This window comes from Thermobia domestica, chromosome 7, assembly GCF_964235325.1.
Source record: "Thermobia domestica chromosome 7, izTheDome1.hap1.1, whole genome shotgun sequence".
In the NCBI taxonomy this organism is placed as follows: Eukaryota; Metazoa; Arthropoda; class Insecta; order Zygentoma; family Lepismatidae; genus Thermobia; species Thermobia domestica.
In genome coordinates this window covers 87,384,551-87,402,391 of record NC_137460.1, presented here as the reverse complement: position 1 = coordinate 87,402,391, position 17,841 = coordinate 87,384,551, and the positions used below count along the sequence as shown (strand labels likewise).

Below are 17,841 nucleotides of genomic sequence, written 5' to 3'. Positions count from 1 at the left end.
TGGGCGCCGCCGTTTGGGCGCGGACGTTTGGGCCCCGCCGTTTGGGCACTGGACGTTTGGGCGCGAAGCCATTTGGGCGCCAGACGTTTGGGCGCGAGTTAAATTAAAAAGTCATTATGTTAGGCGCTGAGTACTAAGTTCCAATCAAGATATCACAAGGTGTCTACTGTAGTGGAAGTCCTTGAATTATACTGGATTTTGTTTTACATATTAGAAATACTGGAATTTCAAAATTCTAAAAACTGAATTAACAATTAAATTTTGTAAATTTAAGTTTCAGCCAAAGTTAAGTGTGCTTTTTATTTGATAACTTTTCAAGCCAAAAGTAAGTAGACCAGACTAGATATGATTGACTGCATTACATACATAGTGAGCCTATTCCATTAAAAAAATTAAACAGGCCTTCTACTCTGGTTATGCAATAAGTGTGAATGTCAAACACATTTCTAGTGGCTAAATGACCAATATATGTACACTTAACAATATTTTTCACTTTGAAATCGTTCTTTTTTCCCTTTCTCCACTTTCTTTAATGCAGATTAAATGCTTACAATGGGACGAAAAAAAGTGTGTTAAGTTTTGATTTTTATATTGGAATGTTAATATAAAAAAGTGATACCAGAAATACGGCATACTGCAGTTCCTAAACTCAATGTTTTAGACATCCTGTATTAACATCTTTCCCTCAACTCGATTAGGATTTAGGATTTTTAGATTTCTGGGCTCTCGGCATTTAAGGTCATTTAACCCGTCACGTTTGAGGGAGCACACTATCCGGGGAAAGGGAAGGAAGGAAGCGGCCTGGACCTGTAAATTAGATACCACCCCGGCATTATTAATAGTCGTCTGATTCCTTCATTTTCTAGCTTTCTTATATAATACAAAAATTAGATCATTAGATCAGAAGTACAAGAATAGTGAACAAGCGAAAAATCAGTCCATAACGAGGTTAGGCAACAAATACCACAAACGAATTAAACTATTTAATTTAGAAAATATACAGATAAATGAGGTGAGATAAAAACAGAAGTATAGGAAATGTATATATCTTGATTCGCGCTTAGTTTTCAGTGCCTAGCTTACTTTATATGTCGTAAATTGTGATTTTTACTATGGACCTCGCGCCCAAACGTCTGGCGCCTAAACGGCTTTGCGCCCAAACGTCCGGCGCCCAAACGGCAGCGCCGAAACGTCCGCGCCCAAATGGTGGCGCCCAAACGTCCTGTCCCGACTTGGTTCGATACTGGGTCATGAGTGTTACGGACAACATCGTGTTCATGGGTTTTCTCGGGGTTCTGCCGTTTCATCACACATTCTCATCCCATCATTTACTTCCATTAATAATCCAATCGTGGGACGTAAAGTATAATTTCATGTTAATAATGTTAACAACGATAATTTATTATTATTATTATTATTATTATTATTATTATTATTATTATTATTCAAAAGTACTATCTTTTAGTCCTCACGACCCTTCTATTTGCTCTCAAAAACATTTTGCATATTTTATGCTCGATTGTAAAAGAAAAGCCAAACCTCTATAATTATTACATGAATACGCTTAAGAATCTAGCTTAATTATCTTAAAGCGTTTATCCACAACCCGGCCTTCGAATATAACCTTGAAGCTAGCTATAAAACCTGCCGGACGTCTTTTTCATGTTAAGAAAAAATAATGGAAAAACCAGAACTCTTTTATTCCCATGATTATCAGGTATGGTTAAAATAAATAACTGAAGGAACATAATACTGAAAAACCTACGTAACATACGTGATCGATACTCCGAATGAACTCAAAGTAATGAATCTTTCAGCCTTGTTATGAACTCGTGCTGAGAAGAACTCCACAGCCGTCTCGCAATCATTTCATCAGATCATACCACAAACCTATGAAATCTTTTTGCCTTGCCTAATATGCAATGTACAAAAATTCTCAAAATAATTTATGGAATTTTCTTATAGAGCACTCCTAATGGGAACCTGGTTATTTCCAAAGCCTTTGCGTAGCATTAATATATTTTTTTAAAATGACTGAAATTATCACTATTGTAGCAGTTAAATGAAGGGGAACAGTAGATTAGTGATTAAGAGTTCACCCCCACTTGCAAATGCTAATCGTACGAACTTGTGGTGGCTAGCATTATGTCCATGTATTTTCTCAGAGTTGCCTCATTTCTTCCTACTATCATTTCACCAACTCTTTCATCATTATTCATTTTCGCTAATCTACTGGGTACAGTCGCGAGACATTGACAATACATATTTCATTTTAATAAAGTACTTTTGACATTATATCTTCTCCTTCGTTCGGTATAAGGAACATTTCCATAAGTTTGACCACACTATGTCTTTATACCCAGTATGCAAGGCAGCTTTGTAATTTTCACGTCTTGCAGATACAAAACATACGTCACCACCGACAACTAAATATTATTTTATTGAATTGTATTATCTTTCAAGATTGACAGACGTAGCACATCAATACTATAAATAATCGCTACTGACTTTTCTTTTGTTAACCGACACTGAAACGAGACATTGTGGCACCACTGAACGGCCGGTTGATCTGATTGCTATTGCTTTGCAAGCCACAGAGATTTAACCACGATTCATTAGGAATTACAATTCGTCACGTGGAACTGATTGCATACAATAGAAAAGAATTTAAACGTGCCTGACATACTTACCTACTTTTTAAAACATCATTATATTACGATCGGAACTCTGATACTCATTTTGTAAGAAATAAATCGTTTGGTCATTCTCAGTTCTTTGTAGTCTGTAGTGATAGTTTTAGTTTTTCCATGACTAACGAAAATTATTCTAGTGGTTAGCTGATACTATAACACAAAAAGTCGAAGCAATATCTATAAAATTAATTTTGTTGTAAAGCTCACTATGCAGGAATCACCCCACCCTACCTTACCCTCGTATGTGTCAATAACTCTGAATTCTACTTAAGAATTCCCGGCGGGAGCTCATGTGGTTCGGATTCCAACGTTAATCAGTAGGTCGCCGTCTCATATAGTCTCGCTGCTGAACGGGACGTTAAACTCAAAATCAACAACTCAACTCTATTTAAGAATGTAGAACTTAACGTACTTGTGTTTTTCATTATATGATACTGCAGACACAGACTACTAAAAAAATATATATCATTAAGATTTTTCTTCTTTAATATTTTTACTTTAAAAATAGTTTATAGTAGTTCTAGGAGGTATTAGAAAACAGCCTCCTATAAATTGAGACTACTTTGCTACGAAAGAGAAAATGAGACACGGACAAAAAAAGGAACTATTATTACTTTTACCTCAAGACTTCCTCGTCAATCAAAACTTTCCTTCCTCTGTCTTGAATCCTTTCGTTGATGGGCTTTTTTTCTTCCTTTTTTTATTCTCTCCCACCTCCGACAAAAATGTTTTAACATGGGTACAGTCTCCGTTTTAATATACCACCTATAGGTATTTAATCGAGTTCCTCTCCCTTCTGTTATATGATTCACTTCTACCAAAAATGTTTTAGAAAACGGGTCTTTCTTACTAGAAAATAAATGTTTTGCTTAAGCTACTCGTGGTGTTACACTTCTTTAACATCTTCTGTTTAGAGTAATCATACTTTTCAAGTATGATAATATTTTCCCACAGGATTGATTGACTTAAATCAAAGTGATTTAAATCAAGCTTTAAATCATATTTTTAAATCTATGATTTAAATCAAATGCATTTTGCTTAAAATAAAATGCGATATTTCTGAGCATGCTGAGGCAATAATCGAATGTAAGTCTGAAACTCACATCTTAATCCGTATGATGGTTAAACGAAGTATATCGTTTAGATTACAGTGAATGAACTAAGAATTTTGACAATGTACTGATTGCACAGGAGATTTGAGGAGATAGATTGACTCCATTTCACTCACAATTTTTAGATCAGAATTATACATATTGAGCAATAAGTATCATATACTTTTTACCGTAACTGAGGTACTTTAAAATATATTCCAAAAACCGAGAATCTCAGGAGACCCTTCCGTTCGGAAGATGAAACTTCGAATATACAATCCTTATTACAAATAAGTGTCCACGTGCTGTAACGTGTCCTAAAATTAAGAATCTAAGGATGAGGTGGAGATTTTACGTTACTCTCAATATTTGAGTAACGTAAATATCGATGTTATCTCGTTCATCATCACGAGAAAACAACTAAACTATTCGAAAATATTTTTTGAGCATAGTTAGCACTTAAAATTCGAGCCAGGTTTTTATCTTGCCACTTTCACCAAAACGTACATTTTAAGGGGAGTGTTCAAAATTTACGAAAAATAAATATATGAGGTGTTCTAAAAATGGCGCCCACTAACAACAGAGAATTATTCTTCGAGTCAAAATTAAGCGAAAATTCTATATAATGGCATACTCTCCAGGGCTTACTTCAGCCGCTATAGGGAATTAAAATATGCCAATGTCGCAGATTAACTTGAAACCATTACCATTGCTGTACGAATCCATCAAGGAGTTACATATCTTGTTATGCTAACAATTGGTGCTAAAGTCAAAGTATATCAACTTTAAATTTCATCTGGAAAGAATTGATGTAACTATTCCATAGGCTGGTAGATCTTCTCTGTGGTTCATCTGTGACGTCTCCAGACGAGGATCCGGAAGGTATACAATTATATATATTTTTCGCTTTATTTTGACTTGTAGAGTAGTGCTCTGTAGTCCGTGAGTGCCACTTTTAGAACACCTGATATATCTTGGAACCTTAAAGTTAGGCAGATGGAACTCGGTATATAAAATCCTTATCGAGAATAAACTGAGACGAGTCCTAGTGTTTTCAAAAATTCTACCTCTAACGGAGGAACATTTCTGTAATGTTTTAATTTTCTATCTTGTTTTCATAAAATGACGAAAGTGAGGATATTGTTGAACCATTTAAAATAAAATTTTAAATATAATTTGGGTTGACCTGTATATTTATTATGAAGCTCTACACTTGGATTGAAATGTGTGTTCTAAAAAAGGGAGGGGCATAATTCTTCGCATACAATAGCGGTCGCACCCTTTGAAAGGGTTTTTTGAAGAGAGTTTGGGTTGAGTTGGGTTTCCACTTTGTCTTCAATTCGATTCAAATACGCATCCTAAGGGGGTGGCAAGAGGATTGAAATATGAAAAGAAAAGAAAAGGCTATTCTTGATTATGAATACCTTACTACTAAAAGATCTTGCATATTATAGTATTCTGTTTGTCATACTAAGTAGAGATAACTTGATATCATATTCATATACAATTCATGCTTATATGCAAATATATCTTGAGTAATTTTACAATTTTAAAGCAAAAGATACTGATATTTACTATAAGAAACTTCTGATGAAAGAAGTACTAAAAAAATCATTCAATAAAAAAAACTTTTAAAAATGATATGTACTCACTGTACAACACAATGCATTTTTTTTTTTTTTTTTTTTTTTTTTTTTTTTTAGTTTGCAAAGGGGCAACATATTCTACACGTGGATATTTCACTTTGGTTCTTTACTGATTAGCATGGTTAGGAACAAATACGTACTTGGTCCTTTGTTAAGATGCTTACGAAGAAATACGTACTAAGATTATCATAACTGTCTTCCTTTCGTTCAATTATTGTGAAGTGAATTCTGAGAATCTCTGTGGCCGCCTATTCTCTTATACTTTGGGAGAACAATAATGTTTTGCTACTGAGTAACTGTCACGTGTATGAAACACTTTGGAAAGTACAACATAAATACCATTGAACCCCTTATTACGTTTTTATTTTACTTATTAAATAATCATGCATTGTAAAAATATTTCATCACCCTCCCCCCTATATTGTGAATCACAAGCATAACTTATTCTGTCTCTATGTTGTTAATCGGTATGTGTTTGTTTTCATGTTTGTATTTGTATGCTTTTTTTTCTTTCTTTCTTCATTTGTAGTACTTGTGCGTGAGTGTGTGTTTTGTTAAAAGTACCACTTTTTGTCTTTTCTTTTTTTTTTATCATCTTAATGTATACCTGTATTTTTGTTGTATATAACCGTATCTTTCGACTCAATTGATTGTATGTTTTTTGTATAACTCAATGTACTTCCTTGACAAGGGTTAAGTGGTAAAGCAGCAATATGCTGAACCTCGCCCGGTTGAATAAAGCCTTTTTCAATTCAATTTTTTCAATACAGTAGAGCCCCAAAAACTCGGCACTCGATAACCCGGCAGTCCGGATAACTCGGTCACACCCTGGGAGGGAGGGAAAAACCCACGCGCAGACCCGTTCAAAGTCATTGCCGGGTATTTTTCTGAGGTCTGTCTTATCAGATAAATTACTGTACAGTATATATTCATTAATTTTCATTTTCATATATCGTGAAGGCTCTATGCCTTCATAAAGTACGTACTTTTCCTTTATTTACGGTTAATTGGACAGTTTCTTCTCTGTTGTATTCTCAAGCAACCAACACATACAAGTACAGTAGTGTATATTCTGAGGAAACACTCATTCTTTTTTAATCCCATTCCCGATAACCCAGCATTTTCACAAAGTCGGTCGCCCTTCGGTCCACATTAGACTGAGCTTTTGGTACTCTACTGCATTCGTTTATATTCTAATATAAGAAACTTAAAACCTCCGTAGTTTATCATTTAAAAAAAGGATATCACATAAATTGTATTCTTTTAAAAAAAATCAAGTAATTTCAATCAAAAACTCGATTTAAATAAAAAAAATCAACAAAAATGATTTATTTTTAAAAATCGTATTTTTTCAACATAGTTTTAGTTTTTACACCTCTTTTCTCCTCTTTTAAGCGTTCTTTCGATTCTTCTTGTTCTTCCCTTACATATTTCATAATTTTCAGTTTCTTCTTGTTGATTCTCATATTTTACAACGTACGTTTTTCGTTTAGTAGTTAGTTACGTCGTGTAAGAAGCTGTTGAAGTACTTCACTGTCATCTGCTACTTGTGCTACATCAGCGAAAATATTAATACGGAGAGCAATTTGCCGTTCACTTTGTTTTCGTCGTTACTTGCAAAAAAACACCTTTCACTGACAATTTTATTTAAGCGTGAAATAAAACAAGTGATAATCCACAACTTTGTCTTTCTGTGTAAGTGTCAAATGTAAAATAAAACAAGTGATAATCTGCAATACTGTCTTACATTTGTCCTTATCCATGTATCTTCCTTTTCTTCTCCTACTACAAATATTTGGTTATTGAATAATTTATGTATTAAATATCTGTTTCTAATTCAAATTCGTGACGAATTATATGAAGGTCAATTGTATTCGTATTTACCAGAGATAGGGTGGGTCAACACTTTGTGACCCACTGCGACCCACCATCCACCGTGACCCACCACCCAGTATGATCCCTCGAACCCACCATTCACCATGGCTCACTGTGTTACTGAAACAGCCAGACCCTACTAGCACAAATGTTCGATCGTGAAGTTGTTACCTGTATACTTGTAATTTTAAAACAAAGAAATGCTTGATTTGTTAGCAGTGAACTTTTCTCCTATTTGTGTCTGTTTCAGATTCCTTTCTGAACAGAGCTGCAATTAAGTGAATAAAACGGAATACGTGACCCTGGCGCCGAACTGGTCAGGGCATCCGTGAATGGAGTAATAAATTACTACGACATTACAGTTGAAGCATTACGACACCATTAAAAGTCAGATTTCCTGATATCAGGAGAGATTAATTGACGTCTGCAGTGAATATTTATAAAATGACGCTATAATCTGATAGTTCTTGTATAAGTGGTATTTTTAATCCCAATCCTCAATTTATCCCTCCACTCCAGCTGGTAACCATCTTTTTGAACCACGCAGGAAACCCGATCATCCCATTCCTGGGTTTTCCTCATTCATGCCTGGATAGTACCTAACATAATGGGCCAGGCCGCTTCCTTCCTTTCCCATTTTTTTCTTCCTCTCCAGTTCCTCAGGTAGAGTGCTCCCGAGGGACGTCATCTCTCATATGTGACGTAATATTCCTAATCCTTCGATAACCCGGCACTCTATCGGGATTTTTGAATTGATCCTTAATTAGAAACAAGTAAATATATCATATTTACATCTACATAATCCAGCACTTTGCTACAGCCACAAGCAACATACTTCAAATCGCAGTTTAAGATTAATTACAGTTGAACATAATTAATAAATGTTTCTTAGGAATACGTATGTATAATATCAACTTGTATTCATATAAGCTCATTGCGGTTAAAATCGGACAAGTTGGTACAAGTGCGAAGTTTCCCCAAATTTCTAAGTTTCCTTATTTAAATAATATAATAAGACAATAATTTTCCTCTACAATTTTAACCTAAATTAGGGTATTTTGTTGATGCAGGTAACCTATCCAACGGAAGGGGAAGAAATCAACCGTTTCCGGTTTTAACGTTGATCACAATAGACCAAAGAGCGAGAAGCGGTTTCTTGCAATTGATTAAGCGTCCCAAGAATACACTTCATCTCCAACCTTAACTCTCTATTAATATCGGAAGTGATAGAAATCACTTCCGGTTTCAATATTAATGTGCAAACAGTAAAAACGACACGAGAAGCGTTTTTTTGAATCGATTTGGATCTAAGAATAGATAACATCTCCTTTTTTAAAGCTCTATTCAAACCAGAAGTGGCAATCAGCCACTTCCGACTTTAAAGTTGATCGTTATAGAGTAAAAACGGTAACAGCGAAAAAGAGGTCTTCTGCAATCAATTAAGCATCCCGAGAATATATTCTATTTCCATTCATATCTCTCTATTAAAACGGAAGTGGTAACAAACATTTTGGTTTCAGTATAACAGAGAAAACATAGATCACACAAACCAAACTCATACTCGTTACATAGCTACTTATTTTCTTCTATAACATTCCTATGGCAGACTTTTGTCCCCTCAAACTAATTTCTTCATCTTGATAATTACACTAACTACTACTCTCCAATAAATTTTCTCCGTTTATCTGCATGTTCATAATTTGAATGTCTCTAGTTGTTCTCCATTGACTTCTTGTAATATTCACGTTTCTGCACCTTATAGTACATCTTATAAAACATTTGATGTGTCTTTTTTCCTTCAGACTTTCGATTAATTTTAATAAAATCTTTCAAACCAATGCTTTTACAAAAATTTACTAAAAAGTTTTTTCCTCCCCTAGGGTAATACGAAGAATCTAAGATTAAAGCATCCGAGGTATTTCCTAAAATTGATGTGTCCTTATTATAAAACACAGTTACCGCTCCGCTAGGTTTGCTGCCTACCTACTTTTATTTGAAAATGGATAGTGATGATGTTCAACATGAACATTCCTAGCTGTTTATTATTAAGACAAGGACGTATTAAATGTAAATTATGTTGTAATTACTTATATAAAATTCACAACTATTAATTTCATGTCAAGTACAGCCTAATTTTGTAAGTTAGGAATATGAACATAGCCTATGAATTTCAGTCATTATTCAATATCTAGCAATCAACGAAACTTCCTTAACGTGTAACTATTACATAATTTCAACGTGTTGACGTACATATTTTATTTTCTAAGAATATTTTACAGGACGTATAACAGACCTTTAAAAATTTTACAAAAGAATATAAAATGTGTACGCTCACACTTGTTGATATAAAGTTAACATAACTCCTACTCGTCTGCAACCAACCACACTTCGAGGACAGTTGGTTTGTATAAGCACTAGGAGCTCGATAACTAATTTTACAGTGAAACTAAAAGCTACAGCGAGAATTATGTGGAAATATTGTATTATCATCAGGTTTACGCATCTGTACAGAATTTCAGAGTTTTAATTATTAAGATAATAAGTAAAATTGATCTTAAAGTACTGTGAAGAAAAGAAAAGCAGAAACGTTGGAAAACTGGCTGTCAAAAATTAATAATATCAGGTTGTGGTCACGCCACTGCCCTAATACTTAAGTTGTATTGTTTGTCAACTTGTATTAACGAAAGCAAGTCTTAAATGGAGATAATATACGCGATACTATTATATTCCCTTAAACGTAGGTTTCACTGCATTTTATTACCCTGTTTCAGTGTTCTGTCCACAGGTATTACTTACCTGGTATAACAGGGTGGGTTATTACGCCATTAGAATACAGGTTCCTTTTATTGTAGCTCTAAAGGATATATATGCAATATATGTGAAATTAAGGAACCAAAATGACGAGATATATATAGGTTGAGAATTTGTGTATTACGTGCATATTAGCAAGAACTGAAGATCTCGGGGTTTTATTACACAAATACCCTTACGATATAACGCTGACTCTGGCTTTCAATAGTGTCAATCCACATGTCAGAAACACTGTCGATGCTAAAAGGGACGTTAACTCAAATCAACAATCCGATCCTATAGTATCAGAAACGTAATTCATAGCGGAGGTTTGCGCAAATATCAAGATAAATTACAGATACCAAGAATTTTGAAATAATACAGGGTCTACTCAATATTATCTCCTCTGGTGCGTAGACAGAAATGTACGTAGACTGAGGCTATTGACTGTTGTATTCTTGGAACAAACCAGTGCCTGGTTCCTTCGTGACAGAAAGCGCGTCTATTACATTGGAACTGACAAGTCCAATGTTCTTTAATTTTCTTGTATACTAGAAACAGTCTTCGTAAGTTAAACAATGAAACGCTTACGATAAAATTTTCTATGCAGAACTTTAAAAATTCTACAAACTTTTGATATAGGTGCATATTCGTTTCACTTCCTTTAATTTTACAAGAAAATTTATAATACGTTACCATAGCTTGTTATACATATATTGTTAAATGAAATCTTTAAAAAAAAAAAAAACTATTCATTAACTTTTTTATATAGGTTTTTCAAATCATGCGGCAGTCATGAAAAAAAAAAAAAAAAAAAAAAAAAAACAGGAATTCCAATCTCCACATAACAAACATGAAATAAAATATCGCCACTATCTGTATATACGAGACCATATATCGATGTTGGTAGTGGTTCAGCGAAGCTGAAATTCGTTTATCTAAGGGTGTTGTAGTCTGACTAAAATGGTTTTAAGCAACAACAAACCTTAGAAATGTAGATATGTTAATGCAGAATCTAGCATTCTACACATCTATCCTAATTATAAAACGCAAACATATCAGTCTGTACCTCACGCTATCCTGGAATATTATACAATCTTGCTGCAGAGATTTGTCATGTTGGTTGTAAAAAGACAAGGGGCACAGTCAGAATCCTTATAATAAACGCCATACGTCTCAGTGGATCACGCCAATTTCTAAAAGAAAATATTCATGTTTATAGATGTCGCTATGTGCTCTATCACTTGTTTGCCTGACACTAATAGATATCGTTACCCGTGAAAAAGTTGTGAATAACAAATTCTTTGAATAATTGCATAAAAAAATATGATATGGAGATGTGAAGTTTGAGGTGATTGGTGCGCAAACTAATGTACACGTTTGTTACATGTGAACAATTAGGAGTTTTAATTAAGCACGATTTTAACCTATAGTGTACACCGGGACGAAAGTTTAGACCCGACAACCAGTACTAATGATATTTAATCAAATAATATTTTCTTGTTGAAACAAGTCGGTAATGTCTTACTATTGATGACAACCTACCAATAAATTACCGGTACTTAAATTTATGGATTTTCATCGTTTAGGTCTTACAGTGCTCTTTCAAAAGTAAGTCGTATGTGCTGTGACAAGTATCACGAAGAGGGAGCTTTCAACAATCTTATCAGCATCATCATAGGTATTCTGCCACTATTGGTAAATTACTTTCCACAACTGAGACGTTTCCGTGCTCGACGGTCTTCAGCTAACCTCTTCGTCTTTACATACGATTTGCCTGTCTTGCTACCGTTCATCAACTGGTAGCCTCCTTCACCCCCTCCCTCTTTTCTAATACCATATTTTCTAGTACGTTCTCCATTATATATTTCCTTCTCAGCGAGTGTCCCATCCAATTCCTCTTCCTCTTTTCAACTACATTTAAAATCGTTCTCTTTTCCCCTACCGTTTTTAACATCTCATTCGTTTTCCGCTCGCTAATTCTAATTATCTCCATTCTTTTCCACATCCACATTTCGAAAGCTATTTTTTTATCGCTCTTACGTAATGTCTATGTTTCTACCCAATATAGTACAATACTCTACACAAAACATTTCATGAGTTTTTTTTTAAACTCTTAATTATTCAAGGACCCACAAAATAGACTTTTCACCATTCCTATCCTTGCTTTTATCTCACGTTTGCACTTCATACTATCACTAATAATACTACCCAGATATTGAAAATTCATCACTACTTCTATCTTTTTTCCTCCTATTTCTATATTTAACACTTTAACCGAAACATGGGTCTCTGAGACCCAGTGGTAAATTTTAAAGCACAATGGTGGCATCCCTGGTTGCTCTGCTCGTGAAAGTTTAAGTTTATTTGGATCTTTTATTTTATACTTTCATATACCATGTATATAAAATAACTTTAAATACATTTCAAAGTAAATATAATACAAAATTGACTTATAGGTCTCTGAGACCTCGTGTTTCTCATAACGTTTCTGAAACTCATGTTTTTAACACCGACTACTACGTTCCAATCACCACTGCTTTTGTCTTCCTACCATTTATTTTCATCCTATATTCTTCACAACCCTTCCTCAAGCTCTTCTAACATCTCATTGACTTGCTTTTTAGATCCCGCAACAAGTGCCATGCATATCGTATACCCTAATCATTCCTACCGAAATCATCCTTCAGTATCTAGAGTAATACATAGATATTTATTTTCTTACTTCCCTTTCAAAACGAATTTTAAAACAAGAATACTACAAGCTAATACCGGTATGATTTTACATTTCATTCTTCGCATTCAATCCATGGCTATATGTTGAGGTAGATATGCTGTCATTTGATATTATGTCAACTATGATAATAATTTGAAAAATAGCGCATATGTATTAATTTGTGTATCAATATAGTTCCAGAGTCTATATACTGAAAACAATTAACGCATTATACTGGGAAGGAATTCGGCCAGCATCTCATCATTCGCCTAGTAGGTTTGAGGAAAAACTAACAGCCTCCAATAAGATGCTCGGTCAGAATTTGAATCCAGAATCTCCCGAGTTATACTCCTCCTTAGAGTTCTCTCTAAACTACAGGCCTGTAGCTCGTCCAAAGGGGCTAGAGAGGACTGCCCCATTCTAAAACAAAACTTTATAGAAAATTTTTAAATCAACTCAAAACCATACATGGAATTCTTGCAATTTTGTTTAAAAATTTAATTTCAATTTAGCTCACATTACTCATTTATGCGTAAAAAGACATTCTTCTTGCTAGATACACCAAATGTCCCTTACCACAGCATATAAAAATTGTATAATTGAATTAAATTTTGCACTATCGAATTTTTTAAATATATGTATATTAATAATCAAACTTCGTAATCTAGGAATTGCGTAAAGTAATATTTGTCAATATAGTATTGAAAAAGGTGCTATAATTCTATTTCAGCTTCCATAAAGTACAAGCAAATAAATTGTTTTGTGGTCTTCCTTGATATCTCTGTTTCTGTTCGTCAATATTTATGTTTGTCCTCTCTAAGAAACTGCCCTGCAAATTCCCCTTTGCATCCTCGGATCCTGGCGTCGCCACTACAAGGAAAATTCATTTTCTACAAGGAAAATAAATTTTCTTATATTTTAAAATTCTTTTATATCAATAGATTATAAAATCTGAACTTACTCTTTTTCCTTCCTTCCGTGACGGAATATGAAAGGTCGCTGAATGCAAGGTCCACAGGCGGCCTTTTTGGCAAGTGCGTCAACGTCTTCGGCTGACATGGTGCAATGGTTACCTTCACAGAGTCTTTCCTGGAAGATGGTAAAAGACCACTGTAAGGACTGGAGTCACTATCACCATTCGGTGCTGAATTTACACTTTTATCTGATTTCATACCGCTGCGCTGATCAACACAAATCAACAAATTACATACAAACCAAAAACTGCCAACAACAAACACACCATAAAAAGTTACTGGTCAGCTACAAGATCTGTACGTAATGCCCGCTCTTCGAGCATCAACAAAACAAGAGCAACTCCTACCGCTCACTAGACCTGTTGCTGACTGACGAGTTTGCGACAGCGCAACAAGTCGCACACGCTCATTGTTAACAATAGCAACGAAAGAAAGGAAAAACACGTGACGTATTCACACAGCTATTGAAGTGATTCCATCACTGATATCACTATCTCCGTTCCGAAGTAGGATCATGAAATAACCAGCGCCCAGCAATTAGAAGTTACATAATTCGTAATTTAGCCTTACAAAGAAGCACGCTACAAATACTAATACAGAAAACTACAGAAATACTAATTTAAAAAACAACAGAAAACTACTATATATATAACAGTATGAAATGTGTTAATCTGGAATTGCTTACTACCAATGTGCGAATTAGATAATCTATATTGGGGGAATAAAATTAGGCCAACACGACATAAAATTTGAAGGTGCAAATTTCAAAATGAGACAATAATGCCTTACCCCTATATATATATATATATATATATATATATATATATATATATATATATATATATATATACAGTGTTAATGAACTATACCGACAAACGTTTAGGTTATTAGTCAAGGTGATTACTCACATCAAAATAGGAGAGAAAATTCATATGGACCTATGGCGAAAAGTGCATAGTTTCAGAGCTAGGGCTGTCAAAGTTGCGAAAAAGCCAAATTTCAACAGACCTTATTTCGAATTCCAGAAACTGTGAATGGTGGTCCTTATCAGCGTAAAGGAAGCCACGCATACACAATACAAAAGTGCATATTTCGTCAATTTTCAATACATATACAGAGTATTCCCTACAGAGTGTAATTCTTAGATATGCTCTCAATACAGTTTTCAGCTATACCCTGATTTCAAGGAGGGTCCAAAGTAGGCAGGAGGTAAGCCTTGACAACAATGGGCATCCAATGCTTCGGAGGGAAGTCGGAAATGTTAGGAACCGGCACCTCTATATTTTTTGTGTATTCGGAATAGTATGCGATGCGATGTATTTCGTCACGGTATATTTAACGTTTTCTTCATTTATAAGCGCGAAAGAAAACATTGCAGGATGCGTTTACCGAGTACGAGAAACCATTCTGCTGACGATCCTTAACACTTCCGACATCGTGACAAAGAATTCTGTGTTCACTGCTATCAAGGCTTATCGTTTGCCTATTTTGGATCAATCATAATGTCAGAGCATATCTCAAAATTCGGTTGATGGCAAGTCTGGGAATTTCACCCTGTATGGAATACTCTGTACACCCACTGAAAATAAATGAAATATGCATTTTTGGATTGTGTATGCGTGGCTTCCTTTACGCTGATAAGAACCACCATCCACAGTTTCTGGAATTCGAAATAGGGCCTGTTTAAATTTGGCTTTTTCGCGATTTTGGACAGCCCTAGCTCTGAAACTATCACTTTTCGCCATAGGTCCATATGAACTTTTTGTCTTATTTTGATGTGACTAATCACCTCTTAAAGAAGTTTGTCGGTATAGTTCATTAACACCTTATATATATATATATATATATATATATATATATATATATATATATATATGTAATAAATAAGAGATTTATTAATTTAATAAATCTACCGACAATAACGTATATATTGTCTGACATATACACACCACTGAACCTTTCTGAATGTGTTTAAATGTTGTCCCCGTAGCTCTTTAAGGTTTATTTAGTTAATAATTCGGCCCGAGCGATTGCCATGATCACAAGCATATGTTAATTTTTCCACTCATATTGAAATCTTCCACTTTGCGTTATTACATACAGGTTAAAAAAAAACTACTACAATCATGAAAACCACTAAAATTATCAGTTAAACCGGACATACTTTTTTTAAAGAATATCTATAGATATTAGCCTATCAAACAAGAAATGGATTGTTACTGGTCCCGATTTCTGACATCAAGGTCAAATCGAAGGCCAAATATTTAAAATCTTTCGATTCAAATTTCGAGCTTGTGCTTCTACTCCCCACTAAAGCTGCGCTCTTCACGACTTTTTTCTCGAAATATCGATTCCGTGATGAGACTCAGGAAGTCAACACTTACAATTACTTTACTGTTACGTTACAGATGAGTTGATTCACTATGGGCTACGTTATTCAAATAAAGTAAAACATTACATTGAAGTTTTTCAGACAACATTATTAGCGTGGACAGCAAAGTGTGCAGCGAAAAGAAAGATGGAAAAATGAATGGTTAACTTTAAAAAACCGCTCCAGTTGAAACGCTTATACAGACACGGACGATGACACGGAAAACCAGTTGTATTAACAAATGCTGAAAGAAATCTTCAATTATGCGCTTATTCACCTAAAAATCACCTTCACTAACATGTCTGCTCACTAGGAGCGTATCCCCAGCGTGTACGTTAACATATAGTTACGAGAGAATACCTATATCAGATTTTGAATGTTTTACAGTTTCAAAAGTTCATTTCCGTAAACTGTAAAAGGCAGTGATTACTATGCTAATTATCACAAATTAAATGCAACTTTTGAATTGCATACACACAAACTACTAGGGAATGAAGACTATGTGCTAACAAAGAATACACTGGAAAATGAATAACATCATATCAAACAAAAATTAAAATAAAATGATAATCGATACAAATGTAGAAGATGAATATGACATGTCCGAACTTCGCCAAGTATGGTGGAAGAAGCTATTTGTTTACTTCTTCTTGGCCAACGGCTAAGAACATTTATTTGGTCTAGGAATTAATTCGTGCGGGTGGACAAGAGATGGCGCAACGAACGGAGCGTCCCACAGTTCCGTGTATCCACACATGTGTTGCAAACCCCTGTCATCGCGTATCGTTCGTAGTATAGGGCAGTGGATTAAAGCGTCAACAACACCAGTTTGTAGTTAAGTGAACATGGCGCAATTTGTGACTGATAAAGTGTTTTTGCGGGGTGTCCTGCTGCATTACTTTAACATGCAGAAAAGTGCGACTGAAAGTCATCGTATTTTGGTGGAAGTGTATGGTGACCATGCTCTAGCTGAGCGAACGTGTCAGAAGTGGTTTGCACGGTTTCGAAGTGGTGATTTCGGCTTGGCAGACCAAGAGCGAGCTGGACAGCCAAAAAAATTTCAAGACGAAGAATTGACAGCATTGCTCGAGCAGGATTCGTGTCAAACGCAGGAACAACTTGCAGCAGCATTACGCGTTGATCAAACAACAGTCTCCAAACGCTTGAAAGCCATGGGAATGATTCAAAAGATGTCACATTGGGTTCCACATGAATTGAAAGACAGAGACGTTGAAAGACGAAAAACCATTTGCGAATTGCTGCTTCAACGACAGAGCAGAAAGGGGTTTCTGCATCGAATTATTACGGGTGATGAGAAGTGGATCCATTACGAGAACCCTAAACGAAAAAAGGCCTGGGTGAAACCAGGTGAACCAGGTCTATCACAACCAAAACGAGATATTCACTGTGCAAAGGTTATGCTGTGCATATGGTGGGATATGAAAGGTGTGGTGTACTATGAGCTGCTGCAACCGGGTGAAACTATGAATGGAGAACGTTATCGACGACAATTAATGCATTTGAAGCAAGCTCTGGCCAGAACACGACCAGAATGGGAGAACAGACATGATAAACTTATTGTTCAACATGATAACGCTCGCCCACATGTCGCAAAACCGGTCAAAACCTATTTAGAAAATGTCGGATGGGAAGTTTTACCCCACCCGCCGTATTCACCAGACGTT

General features: G+C 35.1%; 1 protein-coding gene across 2 annotated transcripts in view; it reads right to left on the bottom strand.

The window, feature by feature from the left end:
* Positions 1–17,841, bottom strand: part of LOC145690269 (ATP-binding cassette subfamily G member 4) — a 185,598-nt gene that overhangs the window by 143,733 nt on the left and 24,024 nt on the right. Inside the window, exon 2 of one of the 2 annotated variants that reach the window (XM_081765001.1) lies at positions 13,773–13,900. In XM_081765001.1, the coding sequence (XP_081621127.1) occupies positions 13,773–13,900 (128 nt within the window). Of the gene's footprint in view, positions 1–13,772; positions 14,177–17,841 lie in introns of those variants that run through there. The other variant, XM_081765000.1, reaches the window with a different exon arrangement.